Source organism: Ochotona princeps, chromosome 3, assembly GCF_030435755.1.
Source record: "Ochotona princeps isolate mOchPri1 chromosome 3, mOchPri1.hap1, whole genome shotgun sequence".
Classification (NCBI taxonomy): Eukaryota; Metazoa; Chordata; class Mammalia; order Lagomorpha; family Ochotonidae; genus Ochotona; species Ochotona princeps.
This window is the reverse complement of record NC_080834.1, coordinates 27,049,936-27,076,928: the sequence shown is the minus strand read 5'-3', so window position 1 is coordinate 27,076,928 and position 26,993 is coordinate 27,049,936. Positions and strand designations below refer to the sequence as shown.

At 60.7% G+C, this 26,993-nt stretch overlaps 1 protein-coding gene across 2 annotated transcripts in view; it reads left to right on the top strand.

Annotated features, from left to right (window-relative positions):
• Nucleotides 1-26,737, top strand: part of ABCG1 (ATP binding cassette subfamily G member 1) — a 34,769-nt gene extending 8,032 nt beyond the window's left edge. Inside the window, exons 3-15 of one of the 2 annotated variants that reach the window (XM_058661592.1) lie at nucleotides 12,902-13,019; nucleotides 13,897-14,029; nucleotides 14,873-14,923; nucleotides 16,533-16,678; nucleotides 17,634-17,757; nucleotides 18,149-18,263; nucleotides 19,532-19,680; nucleotides 20,230-20,331; nucleotides 21,285-21,453; nucleotides 22,402-22,502; nucleotides 23,308-23,466; nucleotides 26,054-26,172; nucleotides 26,450-26,737. In XM_058661592.1, coding sequence (XP_058517575.1) covers nucleotides 12,902-13,019; nucleotides 13,897-14,029; nucleotides 14,873-14,923; nucleotides 16,533-16,678; nucleotides 17,634-17,757; nucleotides 18,149-18,263; nucleotides 19,532-19,680; nucleotides 20,230-20,331; nucleotides 21,285-21,453; nucleotides 22,402-22,502; nucleotides 23,308-23,466; nucleotides 26,054-26,172; nucleotides 26,450-26,678 — 1,715 coding nt within the window. In that variant the 3' untranslated portion in view covers nucleotides 26,679-26,737. Of the gene's footprint in view, nucleotides 1-12,901; nucleotides 13,020-13,896; nucleotides 14,030-14,872; nucleotides 14,924-16,532; nucleotides 16,679-17,633; nucleotides 17,758-18,148; nucleotides 18,264-19,531; nucleotides 19,690-20,229; nucleotides 20,332-21,284; nucleotides 21,454-22,401; nucleotides 22,503-23,307; nucleotides 23,467-26,053; nucleotides 26,173-26,449 lie in introns of both variants that reach the window. The other variant, XM_058661591.1, reaches the window with a different exon arrangement.
• The last annotated feature ends 256 nt before the right edge of the window (nucleotides 26,738-26,993 follow it).

The following is a 26,993-nucleotide window of genomic DNA, read 5'->3' as shown; positions in this document are numbered from 1 at the left end:
CCATGCTGCCATTTCCTAACCCTCCTGAGCTTGGACAGGGCCGGGGGACCGTGAACAAAACACCTTACATTTTCAATTGCAGTTACTCCTCACCATATGACTAATGAGGCCTTGGGAGAGAAAACCAGACCTCGTAATAGATTCCGGGCAGAGAACCATAATTGTGACAGCTCCAGCTCTCGGGAGAAAAACAGTGCACCCCAGGGGTGTGCCACCGGCTTCTGGCGCGGTAATGACCCTGTCCTAAGGGAGCCCAAGAGGAGGGGTCCCGGGCGCTGGAGCCGTCACACAGACTGTCGCGTCGGGACGGACAGGACCCGCCCAGTGGCTCTGCTGCTCTGAGTGCGACTCTTGAAAGTGACCTTGGCCTCCTACAAGGTGGACTCCACGTGGTCAGTGCCAGGATGCCTGTGAAGGACACACCCATGTCGTGGACCTCTTCAGGGGCAGAGGACAGTGATGACAGGTAGATTTTGCACACAGAACTGAAGCCAGTCACACAGGGTCTCCTTTGTATCAGGGACACGTGGACGCTTGTGCTTGGGACCTGTGATGCTGCCCGTGTATGACCAGCTGGAGCGGCTCCTCAGTGCACCTGCTTGGGGGCTTGTTCTGGCCAGGGCAGCCCAACGTCATGGTGTCAGGGAACATGGGACTCAAGACCAGGCCGGTGGGGTTGCAGGCCACGGTCTGTTATCCTCAGGGAATCACAGGAATGCCTGTGGGGCTGTGGCGGCAGACTGCTGACCCTGGGGTGCTGGGATGTGGGGGCTCGCCTTGCCGGCTTGGCTGCCACGTGTCCTGCTGAGGTCCATGTTCCTGTGGAGAGCCGTGTCTGGTCTCGTCTACTCAGTGAGTCTCTTCTCCACCATGGGAGAGATTCTTTGGAATTATTTTTTTAAAAGATTTATATGTTTTTATTGAAAGGCAGAGTTACAAAGAGAGGCCTTCTATCCATTGAGTCAATCCTCAAATGGCCACAAGGGACAGCACTGCACTAGTCCGAAGCCAGGAGCCAGCTGCTGGGTCTCACAAGTGGGGGCAGGGGCCCAGGGACCTGGACCTTCCTCTGCTGATTTCCCAGGCCATCAGCAAGGAGCTGGACCAGAAGTGGAGCAGTCGGGACTGGGACCAGTGTCTACATGACATGTTGGTGCTGTAGGTGCAGGATTAGCCTACTATGCCACAGCACCAGCGCCTGGAGTTCATTTCCCAGTGGGCTGTGCGGATGGCTTGCTTGCGGCAGGGCTGCTGATCTGAAGGTGCCCCTTGGTCTGGCTCTGCTTGGTGAACTCCTGGCTAGCTCCACTCTTCCCACACTGGGTCCAGTTCTTGGGTTCTCAGTACTTGGTGGCTGGGGATGCTGCTCAGGCCTGGGGAGGGAGGTGGGAGTGGCATATTCCGGCAGTGTCAAGGTCTTCTAGAACAATTCTGCTCCTCCATCTGCAAGGCTTTGGGAGAGGATTTGGAGCAACGTGGACAGGTTGACTGTCACCCCAGCCTTCCAGGTGATGAGCTTGTGAAACCAAGGGGGCTGCCCGTTGAGGGGTCCCCTGGCTGAACTTCCCCAGCTTGCACACTCTGTCCCCAGCGGCACGAGATGCCAAAGGACCAAGTATAGCTCCCCAGTCCATGGACCCAGCGTTGCTGGCCCTGGACTTGGGCGCTCTCCTCTCGGGGGCTCCCCTCTGCCCGGCAGCTTATGGATTCAGGCCTGCAAATGCTTTGAGGATTCCCAAGCATGTTCCTTCTTCCTCAGCCATCGGCTACCACCGCAGGGAGAAAAACTGGGCAGGACACCGTGCGTGCTGGTGTCACTGCTGGGCTTTCTGGGGACACCATCATGGCAGGTGCCCACCTGCCTGGCAACTCCACATTCCCAACTCAGGGGGCCTCCCCTGAAACCAGAGCCAAATTCAGCAAGTCCAGTAAAGAAGTGGAGGTGGCGCGTTGCTGAACACGACACCGTTCCTTTTGTTTGTTTGCTGGCAGCCAAAAGAGTCTTCAGTCACCAAACACCTGCTGCTTTCAGAGGGCAGGGCGAGAATCAACAGGTGAGCTCCTCCAGGGGGCAAAGGCTGCCACGTGGGGCAGATGAATGTCAGGAAAGACAAGCCGGCACCCACATAGGGGCTTGCGTCCAATGCCATGCTCAGAAGTTCTGAAACCCACAGAGGGAAGTTTGCCCTCATGGAGAGAGACTATGGTGCTGTGGGTTTTGCTTGCATGGTGAGAAAAAGAATTGGGGTTTTCAAAGTCAAGGACGGTGGATGAATCAGTGGGACTCGGTCTGGCCAGCTGCCCGGAGCCCCACTTCCCACTCGGGCAGCTGTGTGCTGTCGGCCACCTCTGGTGGCTCCGCGGGGAGAATGGCACTGTGTGACATGCTAGGGTGGCTGTGAGGCTGCGACTGCGTCCTGCCGAGAGCCGTATGCACATCCCAAAGCTGAGCGACTGCTGGCTGCACCTTGGAGCCAGCCCTGACCACGGGTGGGTCAGTCTGCCTGAGTACTTGCAGCTGCCAGGACCCCACACACTACCCCAACTCCCACCCCAGGGTCGGGGGAAGCCAGGGGTCATGTTTGCTTCGGTCTGGGGACCTGAGGTTGCAGTTCCAGGAATGTTCATTTCTTGACCAACTTCTGCTTTCTGCAGCCCTGCCGAGTAAGGCATCTGGGTTTAGAGATGAGCTCAACCAGGCTTGGGGTGGGAGGGGAGGGAGCTGAACAGAGTGAAACACTCCAAGCTGGAGGCCGCCTGGGAAAGGGGAAGTGAGAGGCCTTTGGGGGGGACAAAGCAGGAGACCAGGGGTCCTGCTGTGTGCGTGTGTAGGGGGGAGGTGGGGGTGTCCTGGGAGGGGACGGTGAGCAGGTGCACCGGGCTATGCCGGGAAGCCCAGCCTCTGTTTGTTAGCTGGTAAGGGTGGCACAGGGTGGGGGAGCAGGATGTGGATCACGTGGTCACGGTGGGTCATCACCGTCCTCAGGCCCGCTCATGCCCTTTGCTCCAGAAAGTCCCTTGCTCTGGCCCAGCCTTCCGCTTCCCACTCGCCTGTCCTAAAAACCAACATGCATTTTTTTTGGTGTGAATTTTTTTTTTTTAACTTCTCAGTTGCTTTTCTCCCCTCCCACTTTTTTTGGGGGAATAAGTGTGTGTATTTTTTTCCATCCCACTTTCTTTTTTTAAAGAATTTATATAAACTGAGTCAATTTCACATATTTCACCATACAGATTTAGAAGCCCAGGGGCTCCTCCCTCCCGCTCTCCCTGAAGTGTTTCATTTATTTTTTCCCCCTAAACACAGTGATGAGCTGTGTTCAGGTTCTGTTGCCCAGAGCTATGGATAAACCTCGGGCCTGGTGACAGGTGGGGTGCCCTGAAGAACTCCCCCTTATCCGATTCCGAGCAACTCCACCAGTCGGGGGGGAGCTGTGCTGAGCGTTCCTGCCTGCTGCCCCCGGCCACACACCCCAACTTTTATCCTAAAGGGACCAGTTCATTGTGGCCCACCATCACCTGCCACCTGCCCTCTCCCGGAAGGTGAGGCTCCGCCTGGCACGGTGGCAGCCTTTGACCCCGTTCTTCTTTTGGGGAACACCTGCTCGCATAGTTTGCTTTTGCTCAGAGGTGGATTCTGCTGCAGCATTTCCGTGATTTGGGGGAACTCTCAATTCTGAATGACTGGAGTGTGGGGGGACATACACGCAGGAGGCCCCGGGCGCACGCGCGCAGGTGCGGGCTGGGCAGGTGCAGGCGTGCGGCGCCTGCGCAGTGCCGCCCGCGCCGGGGTTACTCGCGGTCAACGCTCCAGGGTAACCCCGGCGGCGGGCGGCGCGGACTGCGCGCCATTGGCTGGCTGCGCCGGGCGCTGTTGCTAAGCGCACGGAGCGCAGGGTTCGTGGCGGCTGCGTGGAGGCAGCGCCCCCGGGCCGGATGCTGTGGCCTCTGGGGTGCTGGTGGGGGTGGGGTGCACAAGGAGCCCCGGGGGCGCGCTCTCGTGCCCGACCCGTGAACGTCCAGAGTTAGTCAGCAGGAGACTGGGTGGATGGAGGCGCTCATCAGCAGTCACATGACGGTGTTGCTAATGAGGCTTAAACGGGAGGTTTCCCGGGAGAGGAAGTAGCCCAAGGACGGTTGGAGGGCCGTCCTCCCAGCCCTCATGCAGGTGGGGACACGGCGGGTCTCCCGGGCCCCTTCAGGTCACTTGTGACTCGGAAGACACCTGGTGGTCCACGCAGCGGGGCAGGGGGCTGGCAGCCCAGGCCCTCCCGTGGTTGCCATCGGGCTGGGGCCAGGGAGTTCTGGGCAGCTTGGAATTTCCCCCATTGGAATCTGAAGCCGGACTTGCCCTGGCATCCGGAGTGGGCCACCAGGTGACCCTGCGCAGCCGCCCGGACCTGAGTCACTTCCCCCGCCCAGGGATGGGTGGCAGACAGCCCAGCAGCTGGAAGGCTGTGCCCCCTGCCTGGTCTCCGAGGCTGGCTGAGAGCCCACAGGTGTGGCCTCAGATAGGATGCTCTGTCCAGCTCCGTGTGAGCTTCCGGGAGACCCCAGCCCGGACCTCCCTGGCCCTGGGGGCTTTGTTCCACCTCCTGGGGTCCTGCCTAGATGCAAGCTGGGCAAAGAGCTGTGGCTTGGTCTGCTTGAGTGGGTGGCTCTGTGACGCCCGAGTGGACATTTGTAAGGCCTGGTCCACACTCACCGACCCTGGCTGGGGTCGGCTTGGGCAGCGTCCGGAAGACCAGGAGGTCGCACCCTCTGGGTGGTCGTGGAGATGAGCAGAGGACGGTGGGAACACTTGTAGCTAGCAGGAAGGCTCTGTAGCTCCTAGCACAGGCGTGTCATTGCTACAGGAGCTCAGGATTAGACACCAGGGGCTCTGGAGTGTAGCGTAGTGCTTGGGTTTCCATTCATTACAGCAGGCGCTCCCACCCCTCCTTTCCCCTGGGCGTAAAGGAGCCACGTGCCCTGGGCCGCCGTGCAGCCTTGCCTTGTCTCCGGCTTCCATCTGGTCCAGAGACGGGGAGGGTGCTTATCACGCCACTCATGTGGCCCAGGGAGGGGGCTGCCTTGGAGGCCAGCACCAGTGTGGTAGTGCTCACGCTGGGCTGGTGCTGAGCCTGGAGCCTCCTCTGGGTCTCCCACATGGGTCCTCCCTCCGAGGAGCAGCTGGGACTAGAATTTGTATCTATAAGGTTTGCTGGCACCACAGGCAGGAGGTTTTGCCTTCCATGCCACAGCACTGGCCCCAGTAATTGAATATGTCATGGACAGCAACCGCAGGGGCAGCTGTTCCGGGCATTCATTCATGAGGGATGCAAGTGCCACGGCTGGGCTGGCAGCAGGTTGCGGCTCACCCAGGCAGCGCAAGCTCTGCACAGAACCTGGGGTTTCTCACCCTCGGGACCAGAGCTCCCTGCTCTCAGTGGAAATTTTTTTTTTAATTTACTTATTTTTATTGGAAAGGCAGATTTACAGAGAAGAGGAGAGACAGAGAAAGATTTTTCCATCTGCTGGTTCATCCCCCAAGCAGCAGCAGTGGCCAGATCTGAGCTGATCTGAATCCAGGAGCCAGGAGCTTCTTCCAGGTCTCCCACGCCGGTGCAGGGTCCCAAGGTTTTGGGCTGTCCTCCACTGCTTTCCTAGGCCACAGGCAGGGAGCTGGATGGAAAGTGGGGCAGCCTGGACACAAGGCTGCACCCCTATGGGATCCCTGTGCGCAAGGCAATGATCCAGCCACTAGGCCATAGTGCCGGGCCCTAAGTGGAAACTTCTTCACTGAGGCCTCCCCTGGCATCTTTCTTCTGGCTCAGGTTAGCGGTGAGCCAGCCCTGCCATTTTTGAGTTGCTCATTTGCACACTCACACATGCAAAGCAGGTGCTATGCTTGCTCCGTGCTGGGTGCATCCCTGACACTCCACAGGTGAGTGGCTGCGTGGAAATTTCCGCAGCTCAGCCGGCAGCTTGACTGGTGCAGGCTGTTTCCAGAGCATGTCAGATCTTATTGGGCCTCCTGGCTGGATACTCATGATGAAAAGTTAAGGATGCTGTGCCCACTGCCCTGACGGGCAGCCCGTGGTGGGCACGGCTGCAGCTGTGTGTTCAGGGTGATGTTCTTGAAGGTACACTCATTTGGGGTAAACCCTGCAACCTTGTAGCTGCATGGAAGGTGCATTCCTGCAACCTTGTAGCTGCATGGAAGGTGCATTTCCTGTTGCTTGGTTCAGATGTGGTAGAAAGATGCATTGAACCGGAGGCAAGGTTTGACTCGTTGCCTTTCTTGATGTGTTTCAGGGCTATCCCTTCTCAACAACACCCACGCAGGACATAGGAGGTAGGACCCGTGTTGGGTGGCAACGTGGGCTCCAGGTTAGCGCTGATCTGGGCTCATACCTGCCACTTACTAGCTGGGCAGTCGGGTGAGTTGCTTAACTTGCCTGTAAGAAGCAGGTGCTGGTGAGCGTAACCTCCTAAGCAGCTTGGAACTTGGGAAGCCCTGACCTGGGATGCCCTGTGGGCACAGTGGTGGCCACTTTGGTCCTTGCGCATTCAGTGCCTGCGGCTAGTGTATGCGTCAGTAGCTTAGTTTCATAAGACAGATATAAACCCTCTGGTTATCATCCCGAAGGCAAGTTTGTTGCAAAATCTTGGGCTTTTGCAATGCAGGGGAAAGTTTGAGGCATGCGCCCGGAGCATTTCCCCAAGAGCGGGAGGGGAGAGCTGGGAAGGGGGCACAGGGCTCTGTCCAAGACCCCAGAACTGTAAGGATGTGAAGCTCAGAGCAGGGAGGTGACCCAGGCACCTGCCCGCAGAACCTCCTAACTCCCCTTCCTTCCCCTGCCATCTGACTTTGTCTCCAGGGTTGTGGGCTCTGCCCTTGCTGCCCCACTGGCCACTGTGCCCCTCTGCAGCAGGCCACAGGCAACAGTTCACCACACTCAGGTGGCCAACCTTCGGGATTCCTGTCTTTGCAATTCTGCCTGGGCTTTCGTCTCTCAGGACCCCTGGATGTGGGACCCTGAGGGCTCGCAGCAGTGCCATCTGCAGGGATGGGGGGCGCCCTGTACGTGCTAGTCCTGGGCTGCAGAGGCCAGGGGCAGGTGCTGCTTGCCGGCAGCTATGGCAGTTACGCTGCCATGGAGAATTCAGAATCCTTGCTAGTGACAGGTGGATGCAGGCCAAACCTGGCCCCACACACCTCCTAGATTCCTCCTGGTTGCTCTGAATTCAAGGTCGTGTGAACCCCACCAGGGTCAGGGCATCTGTTCTCAGTGTCCAGCATGAACAGGGAGATGAACAAGGAAGCGGTGGGACAATGAGGGGTTACCCTGGGAGTTGGGGGTGTCTCAGGGTCTAGCCTGGATTTCTTCTCCTGGTGTCTACACCAGGAGTGACCAGCCGGCCATAGATGTAGCTGTGCAGGTCACATGCACTCACACGGGGCAGGTGTGACTTCCGGTGCCCCCACCCTACACATATTCGAAAGAATTACAGAGAGAAAGAAAGATCTTCTTTGATGGTTCACTGCCCAGGTGGCTGTGAGGACTAGGGCTGGGCCATCTGAAGCCAGGAGCTGCTTCTGGGTCTCCTCTGAGGGTGACCGAGGCTTTGGGCCATCTTCCCCTGCCCAAAGCAGGAGCTGGATGGGAAGCGGAGCAGCTTGGACTAGAACCAGCACTCCTGTGGGATGGCAGCACTGCCAAGGGAGGTTTAAGCCGTAACACCATAGGCTCCTCCAGCGCAGCCCAGGCTCCCGCTGGAGTCCAGAGGAGCCAGCCTAGGGCTCCCCATGGGCTTGTGAACCCTGAGGCTGTGGTTGATTAGGGAGCCAAGTCTATGGGCACCGAGTGATTGTGGAGGCCCCGCTCCTCTTTCCCTCCACAGGAAGCTGAGTGGACTCTCCTGGTCCCCAGGGGCATGCGCACAGGGTCGTGGTTGAGGGAACGTGTCCTTCTGGAGGCGGGGCAGAAGGCCTGAGTCCTGCCGTCAGTGTCATGATGCAGCCGCGTGCAGATGACTCCAGTCCACACAGCTGGGACTTAATAGCCCCGTGTGGGTTTAAATCGCTGGCTCGCGGTGTCATCTGGGCTGCTGCCTGCTGATTGGTGTAACCTGTTCCAGCCCACAGGCATAGCTGCCTGGCCGCCACTGCCCTCTGTAGGCTGTGGAGAGAAATGCAACGTGGCGGCTGGAACTCGGGTTGGCCTGGGGTGGACAGGGAGGCTGGAACTCGGGGTTGGCCTGGGGTGGACAGGGAGGCTGGAACTCGGGGTTGGCCTGGGGTGGACAGGGAGGATGGAGCTGGGGGTTGGCCTGGGCTGGACAGGGAGGCTGGAGCTGGGGGTTGGCCTGGGCTGGACAGGGAGGCTGGAGCTGGGGGTTGGCCTGGGCTGGACGGGGAGGCTGGAACTCGGGGTTGGCCTGGGCTGGACAGGGAGGCTGGAGCTGGGGGTTGGCCTGGGCTGGACAGGGAGGCTGGAATTCGGGGTTGGCCTGGCTGGACAGGCAGTCGGCAGGGGCAGTCAGACCTTGACCTTTATCTGTCCCAGGGCCAGGCTCCAGCAAGAGCCCCAAGCCTCCTTGTTGAGACTTGAGAGTGGTGGTGCTGCGGGTTAAACCACCACCTGTGAACCACCATCCCATGTGGACACTGGTTCGAGTCCTGGCTGCTCTACTTTCAATCCAGCTCCCTGCTCATGTACAGAGGGGAGCAGCAGAGGATGGCCCACGTGCTTGGACCCTGCACCCCACAAGGGAGACCTGTCAGAGACTCCAGGATCTTGGCACTTTATTTTCCTCTGGGCTTGGTATTCCCACGATGCTGTTGTAACAGCACAGGGAAGTGGCTGCAGTCCCCGGGCTCATGGAGGAAGAGCTGAGTCCACAGGCCGTGGCTCGTGTCTCTGTGGGATGTTACAGAACCAAACAGGAAAGCGAGGCGCCTTGGCGGCATTGGTGAGTGCACTCGGCACTTGGCAGAACATGGTAGGAAGGTGTTCCTCGCTCCGTGGGCTCACACTACACAGCGACAGCGTAGGACAGGTCTCCTGGTCTGGTTTGTGTTGCTTTGGCCCAGCCTGGAGGCTGGGGTCCTCCTCATGTCACAGCGTGGTGTCCCAGTGTTGGTCCCCAAACTGTGTCTCAACATGATGGAGAGGCAGGGGGTGGGGCAGCCATGTGCGAGAGGGCACTTGGGGTGCCCTCGCTCTGTGACAACACACCCTCGATGGGCGTGACCCGTGCACAGTACACGATGAGCATGTGGAGTCTTGGCCCTGATGAGATGCAGGTATAAAAATGTGCACGTGACACAGGAGTGGCCACATGGGCTTTTGTCCCTCATTGCGATCCTAGGAAACCCCTTGCAAAGCACTTGCCACAAGCTCAGCTCACTGTGAAGCCGCTCGGGTTCACGGCCTTATGCTGTCCTCACACACACCCCTGGGTTAATGCAGGACCCTGGAGCCCTGGCCATCCCAGAGTGCCTGCAGTAGAGTCCAAGGTGTAGGCAGGCTGCACCTGCTTGACACATAGTATCCTTTCCAACACCATCCTCACTGGTGACAGGTACCCCCGTGGAAGGGGTGTGGCTAGCAACCTATCTCTCAGCACTGCCAGGGATACTGCAGGAACAGGGTGAGGCTATGTGTAGGCTAGAGAATGCCACTGGCTACACAGGAGACAGTGCATGTGGGTGGTGACTGGAATGTGGCGTGTCCTCCCCCGAATCACTAAGCCAGTCCCTCCAGCCCTCCTCCCTCCTGTCCCCTTCCCCATCACAGGAGGGTGGCCCATGCCTGCTGTGACCTGGTCTGTGCCTGTGCTGCCCGCATCCCACCACCTTCTGACGGCACTCATGTTTGCATCTCCTGACTCTAGCATTGATGCCCACCTGTTCAATGGGAGGGTCTGCATGCTGTTTGACCTGGAAGTAAAGAAGGTTGGGGTGGGGAGCAGTTCCAGGGGGTGTGGTACAGCCTGGCTTGGCAGAGCTGGTGAATGCCAGGCTCTCAGCTGTGTGAACACCAGGACCCAGGTCAGTGTAGGAGAGGCAGCCCCAAATGGGTGCAGCTGCAGGTGTAGGGGGGCCACCTCCCTGTAGCCTGGGTGCACCTGCAGGTGTAGGGGTCCCCTCTCTGTAGCCTGGGCACACCCACAGGTGTAAGGGGCCCTCTCTGTAGCCTGGGCACACCCATAGGTGTAAGGGGCCCTCTCTGTAGCCTGGGTGCACCTGCAGGTGTAGGGGGCCCTGGGAGGCTGTCGAGGCAGGCAGAAATTCCATCTTTGGCCTTGGGGCAGAAGCTTCTCTGGAGTTCTGCCATTGAGGCAGGTGCCCAGGGTCTGTGCTGGACTGCTTGGGCCTCTTGGCGTAGTCTCCCCCACAGCCGTTTTTGTCCCCCCAAAACACCCACTGCTCCCCAGGAAAGCTCAGACAGGCAGGAATCCTGTTAGCTCACAGCTGAGCCAGCCTCTGGCTCCCTTCTTGCGGAGTCTCCCACATGATGGACTTTCTAGTGGTGGTGATGGGGTGGGGCTCCTGGCAAAGCTCCCGGGACCAGGTCTGGCTCATGGGTGCTTATGCTAGTGGTGGAGGGCACTCTGTACCATCCAGCTCATTTGGGCATGCAGGAGCCCCGGGGTACAGCATGCTGGACTCACCGTGGCACTGCCTTGAGGAGTGATCTCATCGGCTCCAGCACCCCCAGCTGAGGGCAGGGGTGTGTCCCCTGCAAAGGACCTTGGAGGAGCGTGGCTGACGTGGACATGGCATGACTGGGGAGGCACTTGGGGACCCTGAGGGCATGCCAGAGCAGGTTGTCCTGCTGCCACGCGGCTGGCGTCCTGTGGCATTGGAGAATCAGACATGGGAGAAGCCACTCAAGGGCACAGCCTGGAAGGGTGCAGCTACAAGGCCAAGAGTGCCCTGGGCCTGCCGGAAGCCGGAGGGGCAGGAGTGACCCTCCCAGAGCCTTTGGAGGGGAGTGTAGCCCTGGCTGACCTTGACTTCAGGCCCCTAGAACTGCAGGGGACTCTGGCTGCGGCTTCCACTGCGCCTGTGCATTCAGGATGTGCTGGGTGTGTGGTCCCGGGAGGGGGAGTGCACAGGATGGCCGTGCCGCCTCTGCACTCAATGGCCGCCTCTGGCCTGGGCAGCTTCTTGGGTAAACTGTCAGCTAGCCCTCCTCACCCTGCAGGAGCAGGGTGTCGTCTTCCCACGTGGGCAGGTCAGGCCTGCAAACTGGTGGACTTGCACTCAGTGGATTTGCTGGAAATGGCAGGATGGAGTCAGCTGAGGGTGGCGGTGGGGGTTGGTGAGGCTGGGTTGTGGGAAGGAACCCCGGGGGCTCCAGATGCCAGTTCTGCTCCTGCTGTTTCCACTGCCAGCGGCTCTGCAGGTGGGCACACATGCTTCTCTCACATGCGTGGCTGTGGAGACCAGCCGGCCCCGAGTGGGTCTCAGCTGGTGTGGATACCCTCTAGAAGAGGTGCCACCTTGGCAAAGGCTTCCTGCGGAAGTCGGGGACCCTCGGAGTCCTGGCAGCGTGAACCCCTGTGCTTGGGGCTGCATTTCTCTAATGCCAGAAACCCGGTGTCAGCTCAGCCACGTGTTGGGTACTCATAGCCTCACGCTGTCTTGGACATGGGAAGGGGTCCTCCCTGGCCCTGAGGCAAGGCTAGCTTCTCCTGGCCAACTGTGGCACCTTGAGGTGGGTGGCCGTCACAGTATAGTTGCGATACCCTTTTTGCAGCCCTCTGTCATCCCCAGTCTGTCTACCGAGGGCACTGTGTTCGATTCCTGTCTTGCCTGGTGTGCTGCTGTGGCAGCTTGCATGCTGCCGCCCACCATGCCTGGCCCTTTGCCCCCTGGCATGCATTTCCCCCTGGGGTGAACCACAGCTGCCCACGCCTCTGTACTGGGTCAGAAGCCCCAGTCTGCCAGCCTTGTGGCCTTTGCTTCTTCCTGTGCCCAGCCACCTCAAGGTGGCTCCTGGTGTCAGGAAGGAGGATGGCAGGGAGCAAGCCCTCCTGTCCTTGTGTCGTGAAGTCAAACCGCGTGGCTTTGCCAGGGCTGCCAGTCTTCCCACCGTGAGGCTTGGCAGAAGTCCCAAAGCAGCTGGATGTGAGTGCATGATGGTGAACTCTGCAAATTAACTAAGGAATTAATAATGTATCATGGTTTAATCACAAAGCTATTATTTATCAAAGAAATTGTATGCAAACACAGGTTGGTATAAATATAAGAAGTATCAGTAAGTCCTGTGTGAATGAGAGGACAGGGAGAGATTGAGTTTACTCAACATGAGCGGGTCGTGCTGGGCGCGGGAGGGACAGTGTGGCAGGCGCGGCTCCGAGCTGGGGCTGTCAGGTGGAGTACTGCTCTAAGATGGGAGTCACGGGGTCACACTTTCTAAGTTGGGGGTGGGGTGTGTGGGGAAGTGCAGTGTGTCACACGCAGGCTGATGACCAAGGCTGTCGCTGCCGGCAATTACAAGCCGGGGAAGCCAGCGCAGTGTGAAGCAGGCATGAGGCTGTTTCTCACCTAGGTGGCAGCACGTGTGTTTTGGTTCTTAAAATGTCTATTTTCATTCACTTGAAATCAGAGCAATAGAGAGAGAGAAAGTTGCACCCACTGGCTTATTCCCCATGTGGATGGCACAGCCCCAGAGCATGAGCTGCCCGCTGGGGAGCCGGGTCAGACGCAGAGCAGCCGGGCCTGGAATCGGCGCTTGATGGGGGATGCGGGTGTCGCCAAATGGCTCAACTGGCCGTACCACCAAGCTGTCCCAGCATGGGGCGTTGGAGAGCATGGTAGGGGCTGCCACCTTAGAATCTGTCTCTGGACCTCACTGGGCACATGCAGTGCAAATCAGAGACCATGTGCGCTGTGTTTGCTTTGCAGGCTACAAGACGCTTCTGAAGGGAATCTCAGGGAAGTTCAACAGTGGAGAGCTGGTGGCCATCATGGGGCCTTCGGGGGCTGGCAAGTCCACGCTCATGAACATCCTGGCTGGATACAGGTGAGCGCACCCTAGCTGCCCTGTCCTCCACGAGCGCCTCACCTGTGCCTCCAGCCGCCGGGGCGCAGGCACCCCGAGTGCCCCTGCCGATGGAGCAGGTCTTAGGATGGTAGCTGTGTGAATTGAACCTCTCTGTGGTGTCTCAGAAGTTCTCCAAAGGAGGGGAACTGCTGCTATGCCTAGGGGCCAGTGCTCTCTTGGGCCATGTCCCTTGCTGATAGCAGGAACCATCAGAGCCATCATTTCCTGACCAGCCACGGGCACAACTTTGCCTGAAGCTTCTGAATGACTCTTCAATGTTTAGGGTTTGTTTTTAAAGATTTATTGATTTGAAAGAACTGGTGAGACAGAGTGCTGAGACAGAGAGAGATCTTCCATCCATTGGGTCACTCCCCGGATGGCTGCAGTGGCTGGGACTAGGCCAGGCTGAAGCCAGGAGCTCCCTCTGGGTCTCCCACGTGATGCAGGATTCTAAGCTCTCCCAGGCGCCTTAGCAGGGAGCTGGATCGGAAGTGGAGCAGCTGGCACTTGAATTGGTGCCCATGCAGGCTGCTAGTGTCACAGGCGGCATCTTTACTCACTGTGCCACAGAGTTCCCCCAGGAGCCCGAGGGCCCTGCTAGTGTCCTCCCTCCCCACGTCCCCTGGTCCTGGCCTGGTGGGCAGTGGGGAGAGAGTTGCTACTTACAGATTGTTCCAGAAGCTGATCTTCCAGAGCCCTGCCCAGCCAGGCAGGCACAGTCCTCACTGCAGTACATGTGTGTCCATCCTGGGGCTGCTATGGGCTGGTCTTCTCTGTGGCACGTGGGCTGTGGGGGACCTTCGCCTGGCAGGCCTGGGGCTGATGGCCCACCCTCCCCCTCTCTGGGTCCCTGCAGGGAAACTGGCATGAAGGGGGCAGTGCTCATCAACGGCACGCCCCGGGACCTGCGCTGCTTCCGGAAGGTGTCCTGCTACATCATGCAGGACGACATGCTGCTGCCGCACCTCACCGTGCACGAGGCCATGATGGTGAATGCCCCGCCCCACCCCGGCCTCCACCCCAGGCCCCACCCCGGACCTCCCTGCTGAGCAGCTCTGCTGAGAAAGCTCCAAGGCCCATCTAGCACAGTGGCTGCCAAGTCCCCAAGAAGGTTGCTGACCCAGCCAATGCAGAGGGTCCTGTCCATGGTGACCACAGTCCTGTTTTCCAAGGGGCCCGGGGCTTCCCCATCAGCTGTCCTTGGTCCCTGAGCCTCTCTGCATCTTTTGCCCCGTCCCAGCTCATGATGGGGTGGGGGCTGAACTTGTTGGAACTCCAAGGGCCTCCTTATCCTTCTTACCTGCCTGCTAGTTTTGGAGGTGGGCGGAGCCAGTGGTGGGCCAGCACCTGCTAGGTCCCAGGCTATGTGCAGACATGGCTCTGTGCAGTCAGCAGGAGCAGAGATGTAGAATGGAGCCCCTGAAGGTTGAGCCATGAGCCAGAGTCCCACGGCTGCCCATGGCCTTGGGGAGATCTGGGGTACCTGTGGCTACCGGGCTCTGTCACTCTGCACAGGGAGGTTTGTCCCCTGCACGGCTACTGCTGCTGCAGAGAAGGTGGGGGCCCGACATACGGTCGGTACTCAATCTGTATTTCCTCAGTCCCTGCTGGGGACAGGATTTCAGCTGAAGTGGCATTGAGTGTGCCTCACGAGCCCCAGCCTGACCCTCTCAGACCACGGCCATGCGGGCAGTGGCTGCAGGACCCCCAGCTATGGCCTGCAGGTCAACTCCGATTGCTGGAGCACCCCATTGCTGAGATGGTGGACACACACACACACACACACACACGACAGTCAAGCCTGCTTCACGCTGTACACCTTGTCCCCACAGGTGTCGGCTCACCTGAAGCTGCAGGAGAAGGATGAAGGCCGGAGGGAGATGGTGAGTGCCGCTTGGGACCGCGTGCAGGATAGACCATGTGAGTGGGGAAGTGCGTGCTGGCACCTGGCAGTGCGGCTCCTGCTGGCTGCTGGCTGCCTGTTCTGTCCTGTGTGGGCAGGAGGGACTGCCCCCAGTGCCCTGGGGCCGGCACAGCCAGAGCCCAGGAGAGAGGCCGCTGGGGCCAGAGCAGCGAGCTCCCCCTCGGATGCGGGGAGCTGGCGGGCTCAGCTCAGAGGTGTCTGGAGGGTGGGGCCCTCATGGCCAGGCCGTGCCCTGTGCCTGTTGAGTGTTTGATACACTTACGTTACACTGTTTTTCATTAACTGCCAGCAATGAGGATGGTTAGCCATTGGTTTTAAAATAACCGCCTGCCCACCCCCGCACCCCGACAAGAAGCAGCCTGGTCCCTGGCGTTAGCACTCGGCCTTTAGAAGAGTGACGCTCTCTTGTCCCCGATTTCTTTGATTTTTTTTGCCTATAAATTTATTTTTGAGAGAGGAAATTCCTTTTGATTTTTACAATTTTATTTATTTTCACTTTGTTTGAAGGACAGAGAGGCACGCCTCCCAGTGCTTGCTCACTCCCCGACAAGCCTGTGCCAGCGATGCCCGAGCCAGGCCCAAGCCAGGGGCAGGAATTCACTCCAGGTCTCCCGCATGCAAGTGCTGGGGCCTAAGTACTCGGCCATCCCCTGCTGCCTCCTGGGACGGGCACTAGCAGGATGTTGACTCAGAAGTGGAGGAGCTGGGCCTTGAACAAGACTCTGCATATGGGACATGGGCATCCCAGGGCCAGAGGAGTCCCAAGGGGCACCTTGGCCCCTGCCACACGCCCACTTTCCACGAGCCTGGTTTCTAAGAGAAGCCAAATGCCGGCTTGTTGCTATGAAGAGGTTTCCTGTGGAACCCTCGCATTCTGGGATTGAGAGGAAGAAGCCAAGTGAATGGGGAGCCAGAGCAGACGGGGAGCTGTGGGGGGACTCTGCGTGGAGCCCTGTTTCATTCTGTGTGCAGTCAGCTTCCCAGCGTCTGAGAGTTGAGGTGGCCACTGAGCAGAGGCTCCTACCTGCGCTTCTTGGGGCCCACAGGCTGGTACCCTGCCTTAGCCCCCTCAGAGTCAGTAGTGATGGTGGGTGACTGCTCTGCTGCTCCTGAGGCGTGTTCGTTCTGTGCACCTGCTGTGCAACTGCGGACTGTACCTGTGTGATTGCCATCATGGAGCTGTGGTGGCAGCAATAGCTGCCGTGCATCAGATGGTCACTGTGCTGAGGTCACGCCATGCACATTGTATCCTGGCCTCATGTAGTAACCGCAGTGGCCTCTGCTTTATGCTAGCCACGTGGTCACACACCGATTATCCATCCACATGTGTGCTCATGAACACGTCCACTCACCAGCTAGTGACTGGCCACAATCTCTATGAGGGACACAGGACAGCGCGTGCGCCCCTGGCAGGAGCTCATGCCTGCAGGTCTGACTCAGGCACTTCCTCCCAGGCCTGAGCTGGCGGCCTGGGGGGAGGGGTCCCTGTGCGGCAGGGTGGCCAGCAGGGCTGTCCACGTGGGCGCTGGCCGACATGCAGTTTCTGATGTGTTTGCTGCCACCCCCAGGTCAAGGAGATCCTGACAGCACTGGGCCTGCTCTCCTGTGCCAACACCCGCACCGGGAGCCTGTCGGGCGGCCAGCGGAAGCGCCTGGCCATCGCCCTGGAACTGGTCAACAACCCACCCGTCATGTTCTTCGATGAGCCCACCAGGTGTGCTGCTGGAGGGGGTCTGACCAGGCGGCCAAGGAGAAGGCATCTCCTGAACTTGTGTGCTCTCAGGGTTGGCCCCAGCACCCTCCCCAGCCATAGCAGGAGACAGGCTCTGCCACCCCGTCCCCTCTCCTGGGCAAGGGCCAGTGTGCACCCTAGTACCCACACTGCAGTCAGAGACCCCCAGCTGCTGGTTCATCGTGGGGGTGTGAGTTGGGGGTCCGTCCATCACAGTGCCCTCCTGTCTTGTGACACCTACTCCCCACCTTGCCACAAGGCATGGTGGCTCTGGGGCCAGTGCTGTGTGTGCTGGGAACACCACGCATATTCAAGCTCCGGGAGCAGCTGCCTTCAGGGGCGGGCTGGCTCTCCAGCTGCACCCGAGCCGCGATCACCTCCTGGGGATGGCTGCTGCATTCGGAATCCGCCATGGCCAGCAAGGAGGCCCAGCCCTGGTCGCTGTGCTAGCCTCAATGCTGTAGATATCATTGCCCCCGTCGCTGCAGTGTAGCTGCACTGCCGTGAGAGGCCTGGCTCCAGGGGTCTGTCCTCACACACCAGTCCCCTTGTCCCTCACTGCAAAACTGGGCACCTGGGACCACATGGGGCATCCACAAGAGCCTGTAAGGAGCGTGGGAAGCTGTGTCCCTGTGAAAGGTCCCACTACATGTCCTGTGAAACACCTGTAGGTGCGGCTCTGGCCCCAGCTGGCCCCCATGGCCAGCCCAAGAGGGCCTGCAGGACAGGGCTGTGGTGCCAACCCTTGACACTTCCTGGGGAGGTGCTGCTGCTGAGCCCCATGGTTCTGAAGCTCTCCACCCTCCCTGCCCTGTGTGCCTCCATTCAGAGCACAGTCCCCACTGAGAGGCCCCCACAGAGCCTGCCTCCCGGGCGCAGCCTCCCCGAGTCTCCAGGCCCTGGTCCAAAACGTCTCACTGTGTTTCCTTGCTTGCAGTGGCCTGGACAGTGCTTCCTGCTTCCAGGTGGTCTCCCTGATGAAAGGGCTGGCACAGGGAGGCCGCTCCATCATCTGCACCATCCACCAGCCCAGCGCCAAGCTCTTCGAGCTCTTCGACCAGGTACGTGGGCCCAGCCAGGTACGCAGGTCCAGGCAGGTATGGGGCCCAGCCAGGTACATGGGCCCCGGCGGGTACGCAGGCCCAGGCAGGTATGTGGTCCACAGGTACATGGGCCCAGCCAGGTACATGGACCTAGGCAGGTACGCAGGCCCAGGCAGGTATGTGGGCCCCAAGCTGCCCCATGGGGCCTGCTGCAGGGAAGCCCACACCTGCACAAAGCAAGCCGTGCAGTGACGCATCAGGCTTGGCCGAGTTGCTGAGTGTTTTCCTGGAACTTCATCAGGGCCCTTAGGTGATCATGTGGGGTGGTGCTGGGCAGGAGAGTGGCTGGAGTGGCAGGTGACAGCCGCCTGCAGGTAGGAGCTCACACCCTCTCTCCCTGCTTTCCCAGCTGTATGTGCTCAGCCAGGGCCAGTGCGTGTACCGGGGAAAGGTCTCCAACCTTGTGCCCTACCTGAGGGATTTGGGGCTGAACTGCCCCACTTACCACAACCCAGCCGACTTCGGTGAGTACAGCCTTGGCTGGCATGGAGGGAAAGACAGCCTGCTTCCCATTGGGCAGCTTCTGTTTCTGTCTGATTGGGATTGTCACACCTGCCTGAACCACTGCAGGTGTGGCTCAGGCACCATCCCGGGTGAGACTTCCAGAGATCACAGCCAGGGGCTGCGGGGCTGGGGAGCACATTCCTCCAGGTGAACACACCTGCCCCGCTCTCCCGTGTTCTCTCGTGAGGACACTGGTCACCGGATTCAGGGTCCACCCTTCTCCAGGGTAAGCCCATCTCAGGACAAGGCATGTGTGTGAGGACTGCTGCCCCCATTTCAGCCGCCGCCTTTGTCCCTGCAGCTTTTTAAGGGATCCCATGGCTTCCCAAGTGTTCTCGGGATGTTGTTCCTGGGAAGACAGGGGGCCATGATAGAGATGAGGGGGGAAGGGAGGGGCCAAGGGGAGCCTCAGGTAAAGGGCCTGGAGGAGCCGGTTCAGGATTGGGAGTCTGAGCATGAGAGAGAGATAGGGAGGGAGGTGGGCAGCTGGCAGGAGGGGCAGGAAGGAGAAGGCGTGCCCAGGGTAGGGGGACTGGGACAAGGGGAGGGCGGGAGGAAGGGGCATGGCTCACTGGGTGGGGCTGTGAGCCAGCAGAGAGCCCAGCAGAGGCTGCAGGTCTAGCCTGGCTTAGAGCTCCAGCTGGGAGTGCTCGAGTGCTCGGAGAAGGCAGGTGGCTGGGAGGATCCAGTAGGAAGGCCAGGGCAGCCAAGCCCAGGAGGCCGGGGAGGGAGCAGAGGTCAGCAGAGCCTGAGGAGTGGCACTTGTCCTGGGCAAGGAAGACCAGCCAGAGGAAGTAGGGCAGAGTGGGACCTGGAGGTGGGGAGGAGGTGACCACGGGGTCCAGGAGGGACGGGAGGGGAGCCAGGGGAGGATTCACTTGCTGACATCTGCAAGGGGGGTGCAGGATAGAGGGTCCAAGCCCTCAAGGACCCTGGCCCTCGGTGGGCACTCAGGAGATGCTGGGGTTGGAGGTCGGGCAAGCCAATGGCCTCCCTATCTCGGGCATGCTGTATTTCTCCTGTCACGATGGGGGCGGAGCCAGACGCTGGTTGACACAGGGTTTGGTGTCCTCACGAGGCGGCACCTGTGCTGGGGTTCACAGTCATCCTGTTAGAGTGACACCTGCGCTGTGCCAAGTGACAGCGCCCTAGTACTCGTGTCTGCACAGTTGTCACCCCCTTGTTGTGACTGACACTCCTCCACTCTCTCTTCCGCCATCCCGGGCAGTCATGGAGGTGGCATCCGGCGAGTACGGCGATCAGAATGGCCGGCTGGTGCGAGCGGTCCGGGAGGGCATGTGTGACTCTGACTACAAGAGAGACCTTGGGGGTGAGGCGGAGGTGAACCCTTTCCTGTGGCACCGGCCCTCAGAAGAGGTAAAGTGGGTGAGTGGCAAAGGGGCCTGTGCATGCCACCAGACTGGGCAGAGCTGCCTCGGTGCACCTGCCACCTCCAGCCCAGCACCCATCCCTGGTGCACCTGCCACCTCCAGCCCAGCACCCATCCCTGGTGCACCTGCCACCTCCAGCCCAGCACCCATCCCTGGTGCACCTGCCACCCCCAGCACCCATCCCTGGTGCACTCGCCACCTCCAGCCCAGCACCCATCCCTGGTGCACCTGCCACCTCCAGCCCAGCGCCCATCCCTGGTGCACCTGCCACCTCCAGCCCAGCGCCCATCCCTGGTGCACCTGCCACCTCCAGCCCAGCGCCCATCCCTGGTGCACCTGCCACCTCCAGCCCAGCGCCCATCCCTGGTGCACCTGCCACCTCCAGCCCAGCGCCCATCCCTGGTGCACTCGCCACCTCCAGCCCAGCGCCCATCCCTGGTGCACCTGCCACTCCAGCCCAGCGCCCATCCCTGGTGCACTTGCCGCGCAGTGCCCGCCCCTGGCGCCTCCCGCTCCACCTCCCGTGTGTCCACAGGACTCGGCCTCCGTGGAGGGCTGCCACAGCTTTTCCGCCAGCTGCCTGACGCAGTTCTGCATCCTCTTCAGGAGGACCTTCCTCAGCATCGTGCGCGACTCGGTGAGTGGCTCTCTGACTCCGCCTTGGAGCAGTGGTGGGGAGCAGGCTCTGCACGCACCCTCGAGTCACCTGTGCTGTCCATCTTGGTTGGCCCTCCAAGTTTCCCGTGACGGTGGACAAACCCCCTCCCACACGTGTGACGGCCTCGCACGTGCTTCATGTGGGAAGCTGTGGGTTGGGTGGGCCCCAGCAGTACGTCCATCCTCAGGGCAAAGGGAGGGCATGAAGAGTGGAGAGGGTGGTGGTCCTGCCAGCCTCCTGGAGAGAGCAGGCACTCAGGTCCTGGTCCTTGCATAAGTGGCCAGATCAACGCCATGGCTAAGCTGACCATTGGAGGACCTTGGGGGCTGGGTGGGGACTGCAGGGAAGGTGGTCTTGTATAAGTAGGAGACATGACCACTTCCTAACTGGACAACCGGCCACCTGCTGCGAGAGGGGTGTGCCCAGGGCTGCTGCGGGGCCTGCCCGTGAGCACCCACGCTGGGACAGCAGGCAGTGCCTCCCCCAGCCGCTCTGCACCACTCTCCCACACTTGCTGTTTTTCCTCACTTCTGGGCGTGGGATTCCTTGCTATTGAAGAGGATTTAGCAAAGTATAGTAATGTCTTGTGCTCTGTGTGTGCACACACACTGTGTGCACATGTGTGGCCACACAAGGGCTGTGTGAAAGCGCACATGCCTGCATGTGGTGTTCATGTGTCTGTACGTGTGCCACACATACTCAGGTACAACGGATGCATAGGCAATGCGTGTTTGTGTGTGACTGTACACATGTATGTGTGGTGTGTGCACATGGTGTTGTGTGTGTCTGTGTGTGCCCTTGACACTGTGGTACGTGAGTCTGAGCAGGCTTGGGGCTCAGGCCTGTGTCCTGGAGGCAGGGGAGGATGGTGCCTGGGGGTGCCCTGGCGGGAGCTGAGGCCCTGACCACCAGCCCCTTGGCCCCCCGCCCAGGTCCTCACGCACCTGCGCATCACCTCGCACATCGGCATCGGCCTCCTCATTGGCCTGCTCTACCTGGGCATCGGCAACGAAGCCAAGAAGGTCCTGAGCAACTCCGGCTTTCTCTTCTTCTCCATGCTCTTCCTCATGTTTGCTGCCCTCATGCCCACGGTCCTCACATGTGAGTGCTGGCCCCGGCCGCCTCCCCGCTTCCCCGGGGCCCCAGCTTACAACGGGGAACTGAGCAGCAGATGGGCTGAAGGGGGCTGACCAGCAGACAGGCTGATGGGGGGCTGACCAGCAGACAGGCTGATGGGGGCTGACCAGCAGGCGGGCTGAAGGGGGCTCACCAGCAGGCAGGCTGAAGGGGGCTGACCAGCAGACAGGCTGATGGGGGCTGACCAGCAGGCGGGCTGAAGGGGACTCACCAGCAGGCGGGCTGAAGGGGGGCTGACCAGCAGACGGGCTGATGGGGGGCTGACCAGCAGACGGGCCGAAGGGGGCTGACCAGCAGATGGGCTTTCTGACAGCCAAGGTTGTTTTCTAGTTTCTGTGGAATATGAAGTTGCTGTGGGAGGCACAGGGTGAACCCACGGGTGGAGGATGCTGAGCCTGGGAGTGCTGCCCAGAGGCCCATCCATCCTCCAGATGACCCTGCTGTGACCAGCGCGGGGATTGGGCCACTCTCATGGACAGAACTCGATGCTGTCCCAGTTTGTCCACTAGAGGGCAGCTTGGGCCTCTCTGGGCATGCAGCAATGGTCACTGAAGGCTCCTGCACCAGGACTCACTCCCAGGGTCCCCCCTCCACCTGTCCGGCGCTGTCCTGACTTCCAGGAGCAGTGGGAAGCCGTGCAGTAGAGGGGGACACGAGGCAGATCCAGGACGAGAAAAGCCGGGGTGGGATGCACCTGTTACAGGTCACCTGTTCAGCAGGTGCTCCCCTGGTGCTGCATGTGGGCAGATCACAGATGCGACAATGCAGGGACCCTGTGCAGCCTGGCAGGAGGACGTGGAGTGCAGGGCACGGCCCACAGCTGGGTCAGGGCTGTGGCCACAGGGTGGCCTGTCTGGGTCGCCTTGTGGTTGCATGTACTTGACCCTTCTTTTCCATCTGCCTTGCTCCCAGTTCCCCTGGAGATGGGCGTGTTCCTCCGGGAACACCTGAACTACTGGTATAGCCTGAAGGCCTACTACCTCGCCAAGACCATGGCCGACGTGCCCTTCCAGGTGCGCTGATGGCGGGAGTGAGGCTTGAGCAGGGGCTGAAGTTCTTGGTCATGCTGCAAAGAACCACAGGGCTGGTGGTACGGGGTTCCCTGAGAGGCAGGGCAGTGTTGGGACACGTGGGTGGCCAGCTGCCCAGGCCCGGCTCCCCGTGACCAGGTGGGCAGTGTTGGGACACGTGGGTGGCCAGCTGCCCAGGCCTGGCTCCCCGTGACCAGGTGGGCGGCATTGGGTAGCTTGGGTGGCCAGCTGCGTGACTCCCCGTGACCAGGTGGGTGGCGTTGGGGAGCGTAGGTGGCCAGTTGCCCAGGCCCGGCTCCCCGTGACCAGGTGGGCAGTGTTGGGGAGCATGAGTGGCTAGCTGCCCAGGCCCGGCTCCCCATGACCAGGTGGACGGCATTGGGGAGCTTGGGTAGCCAGCTGCCCAGGCCCGGCTCCTCATGACCAGGTGGGTGGCATTGGGTAGCTTGGGTGGCCAGCTGCCCAGGCCCGGCTCCCCATGACCAGGTGGACGGCATTGGGGAGCTTGGGTAGCCAGCTGCCCAGGCCCGGCTCCTCATGACCAGGTGGGTGGCATTGGGTAGCTTGGGTAGCCAGCTGCCCAGGCCCGGCTCCCCATGACCAGGTGGACGATGTTGGGGAGCGTGGGTGGCTAGCTGCCTGACTCCCCATCCCCAGGTGGGCAGTGTTGGGGAGCATGGGTGGCCAGCTGCCCAGACCTGACTCCTGGTAACCAGGTGGGCGGCGTTAGGGAGCATGGGTGGCCAGCTGCCTGACTCCTGGTGACCGAGGTGGCCCATGTTGTCAGGTCCTGTTTCCTGTGGCCTACTGCAGCATCGTGTACTGGATGACGTCACAGCCGTCCGATGCCGTGCGCTTTGTCCTATTCGCTGCGCTGGGCACCATGACGTCACTCGTGGCCCAGTCCCTGGGGCTGCTGATTGGAGCGGCGTCCACTTCCCTTCAGGTAGCTACTAAGGACCGTGCTGTGGGTTGGGCTTCCCATGAGCGCCTGCTGGGAAGCATGCACCAGTTCCTCCCTCTGCTCCTCCCCCCACACTCCTGACTGCCGTAACCAGCTTTGACATCACTTCCATGGGAAGGAAGCCCAGCGACCTGGGTAGTCAGGGTGGGTGGGTAGGAGCCATGGCAGGTGCCTTCAGTCCCAGGCACGCCTACAGGTGAAGATGCTGTGCTGCCCCCATTGCAGAGAGGAACAATGAGGCAAGCTGATGGGTAGGGTCACTGGACACAGAGCAGCGGGAGCTCGGCGCTGGCCCCAGGGTACCGGGGGATGACCATTCCCTCCCTGGCCTGGGGGATCTCCGTCCTGGTGGATAGCGCCCTGGTACCTGCCTGAGTTGGGGGCTCCAGAGGGACACCCCCAGCCCCTTTCATGCCTTGTGCCACCCCAGCCTTGCACAGCGTTGGCTGCTGCCTGTGAACAGGGTCTGTCATGCGGCTGCCCTCCCACGGGCCCTCCTTCCTCCCCACTGCCACCTCCAGGCTCCCCCAACCTGGCCCGGCTTGCCCAGCATGAATGCAGCCCTTGAGAGTCCCATGGCCCTGCCCCACCCATGGCCCTGCCCCACCCATGGCCCTGTCCCCCATGGCCCTGCCCCACCCATGGCCCTGTCCCCCATGGCCCCGCCCCACCCCATGGCCCTGTTCCCCGGCCCTGTCCCCACCCCATGGCCCTGCCCCACCCCATGGCCCTGCCCCCCATGGCCCTGTCCCCATCCCATGGCCCTGTCCCCCATGGCCCTGCCCCACCCATGGCCCTGCCCCACCCCATGGCCCTGTCCCCATCCCATGGCCCTGCCCGCCATGGCCCTGCCCCACCCATGGCCCTGCCCCACCCCATGGCCCTGCCCCACCCATGGCCCTGCCCCACCCCATGGCCCTGCCCCACCCATGGCCTTGCCCCACCCCATGGCCCTGCCCCACCCCATGGCCCTGTCCCCCATGGCCCTGCCCCACCCCATGGCCCTGTTCCCCCTGGCCCTGCCCCACCCCATGGCCCTGCCCCACCCCATGGCCCTGCCCCCCATGGCCCTGTCCCCATCCCATGGCCCTGCCCCACCCCATGGCGGCACTCAGACCCAGGAGCCTTCCCGCTGGAGTCTTCACCCCTACCCTCAGGCCCTTCGCAGGCCGACACTCCTTAGGGATCACCAGAGGAAGCACAGACTGGGGGCCCCCACTTACAACCCCACACATGGTACCTTGCACATGCCACAGGTACACCACACACATCATATACACCACATATCACCCATACCACACAAACAACATATACCACACACAAACACTGCAATATGTCAAACAAACACCACACACATGTATACCACACACATGTATACCACACGCCTAACCTGCACACCCCCACACATAGGGTACACACACCACGGCACATACAGCACACACCGCACCTGCACTAGATACCATATACACCAACACACACACATCACACACTGACCACACCACACACCCCACTCCCACACACACACACACACCAAACACTGACCACACCACACACACACATCACACACTGACCACACCACACACATACATCACACACTGACCACACCACACACCCCGCTCCCACACACACATCACACACTGACCACACCACACGCCCCACTCACACACACACACACACACACACACACTAAACACTGACCACACCACACATACACATCACACACTGACCACACCACACACCCCGCTCCCACACACAGCATGCATGTGAGCCAGGCATTGTGATGGCTTAATTCCTACTCACATCTGCAGGCGAGCCTGAACCCCTCTATCATAGGTGGGGTCCTGTTGGGGTGCACGGCCCCCTGCCCCTGCTGGTCTCCAAGGGGTCCAGTCAGCTGGCTCTGAGACAGCTGTAGTCACAGCTGGGCAGGTGTCCAACCTCTGCACCTTTGCTTCCACATGAGACCCCCAGCTGGATGACACCCCTACCTGTCAGCTCCCGGGGGACTACACCCCAGCTGGATGACACCCCTACCTGTCAGCTCCCGGGGGACTACACCCCAGCTGGATGACACCCCTACCTGTCAGCTCCCGGGGGACTACACCCCAGCTGGATGACACCCCTACCTGTCAGCTCCCGGGGGACATCACCCCAGCTGGATGACACCCCTACCTGTCAGCTCCCGGGGGACTACACCCCAGCTGGATGACACCCCTACCTGACAGCTCCCGGGGGACATCACCCCAGCTGGAGGACACCCCTACCTGTCAGCTCCCGGGGGACATCACCCCAGCTGGATGACACCCCTACCTGACAGCTCCCGGGGGACATCACCCCAGCTGGAGGACACCCCTACCTGTCAGCTCCCGGGGGCAGCTGTACTCTTGCTCTTGAAGGTCCCCTGGCCCCCTCCCATTTTCACAGCCTGGTGGCAGGGAGCCTTGCCACTTTTCTGACTTTTGCCCTCTGCGCTTGTGGCCGAGCCACTTCCCCTGCGAGGAATCTGGAAGTGGGGCAGCTTCCCAGCCCAGGGCTCTGCGGTCAGCTATCCTCATGTCCCCTGCCATAGGTAGCGACCTTCGTGGGCCCTGTCACGGCCATCCCAGTCCTGCTCTTCTCAGGGTTCTTCGTCAGTTTCGACACCATTCCCACCTACCTGCAGTGGATGTCCTACATCTCCTACGTCAGGTAGCATGCATCCCTGGTTACCAAGGTGACCGTGGGAGGGAGGGAGAGCCACCACCCATCCTCACTGCTGCAGGTGCACTGGTGACACAGTACACAGGGGCGCCACCTGTTGGCTGGCAGTGAATGCTATCCGTGGACACCTGCTGAGCCTTCTGTTGGGTGTCAGTTGAGAGGGCCCTGGGTGCCCAGGGGATAGCCCAGGAGAGAGGCAAGGGTGGCCGGCTGGGAGCCAGGGCTTGGGCTGCAGCTGAGGGACCTTCTTCCACACCCATACCAGGTACGGTTTTGAGGGCGTCATCTTGTCCATCTACGGGCTGGACCGGGAGGACCTACACTGCGACATCGACGAGACGTGTCACTTCCAGAAGTCAGAGGCCATCCTGCGCGAGCTGGACGTGGAGAACGCCAAGCTCTACCTGGACTTCATTGTTCTGGGCATCTTCTTCATCTCCCTGCGCCTCATTGCCTACTTTGTGCTGCGATACAAGATCCGGGCAGAGAGGTAGAAGGCCTGTGGGACCAGCAGACGGGAGACAGCCCACTGCTGCCACAGTGGCCATTGCTGCTGCTGCTGCTGCTGCTGGGACAGCGCAGGACCAGCGGATGGGAGACAACCTGCCGCCACAGTGACTGCTGCTGCTGGGACGGTGCCCATGCATACTCCTTGGGGATGGCGCTGGCCTGCAGAGGGAAGGGGCTGCTGGCCACCTTCTGAGCCTGGTGAGGTCAGAGTCCTTCTCCCTTTTCTTTTCTAGCTCTCACTAGGAAGTGTAGCCAGGGTTTGTTTTTATCTACATGCAGAATTTCAACAGCTGCCCCGG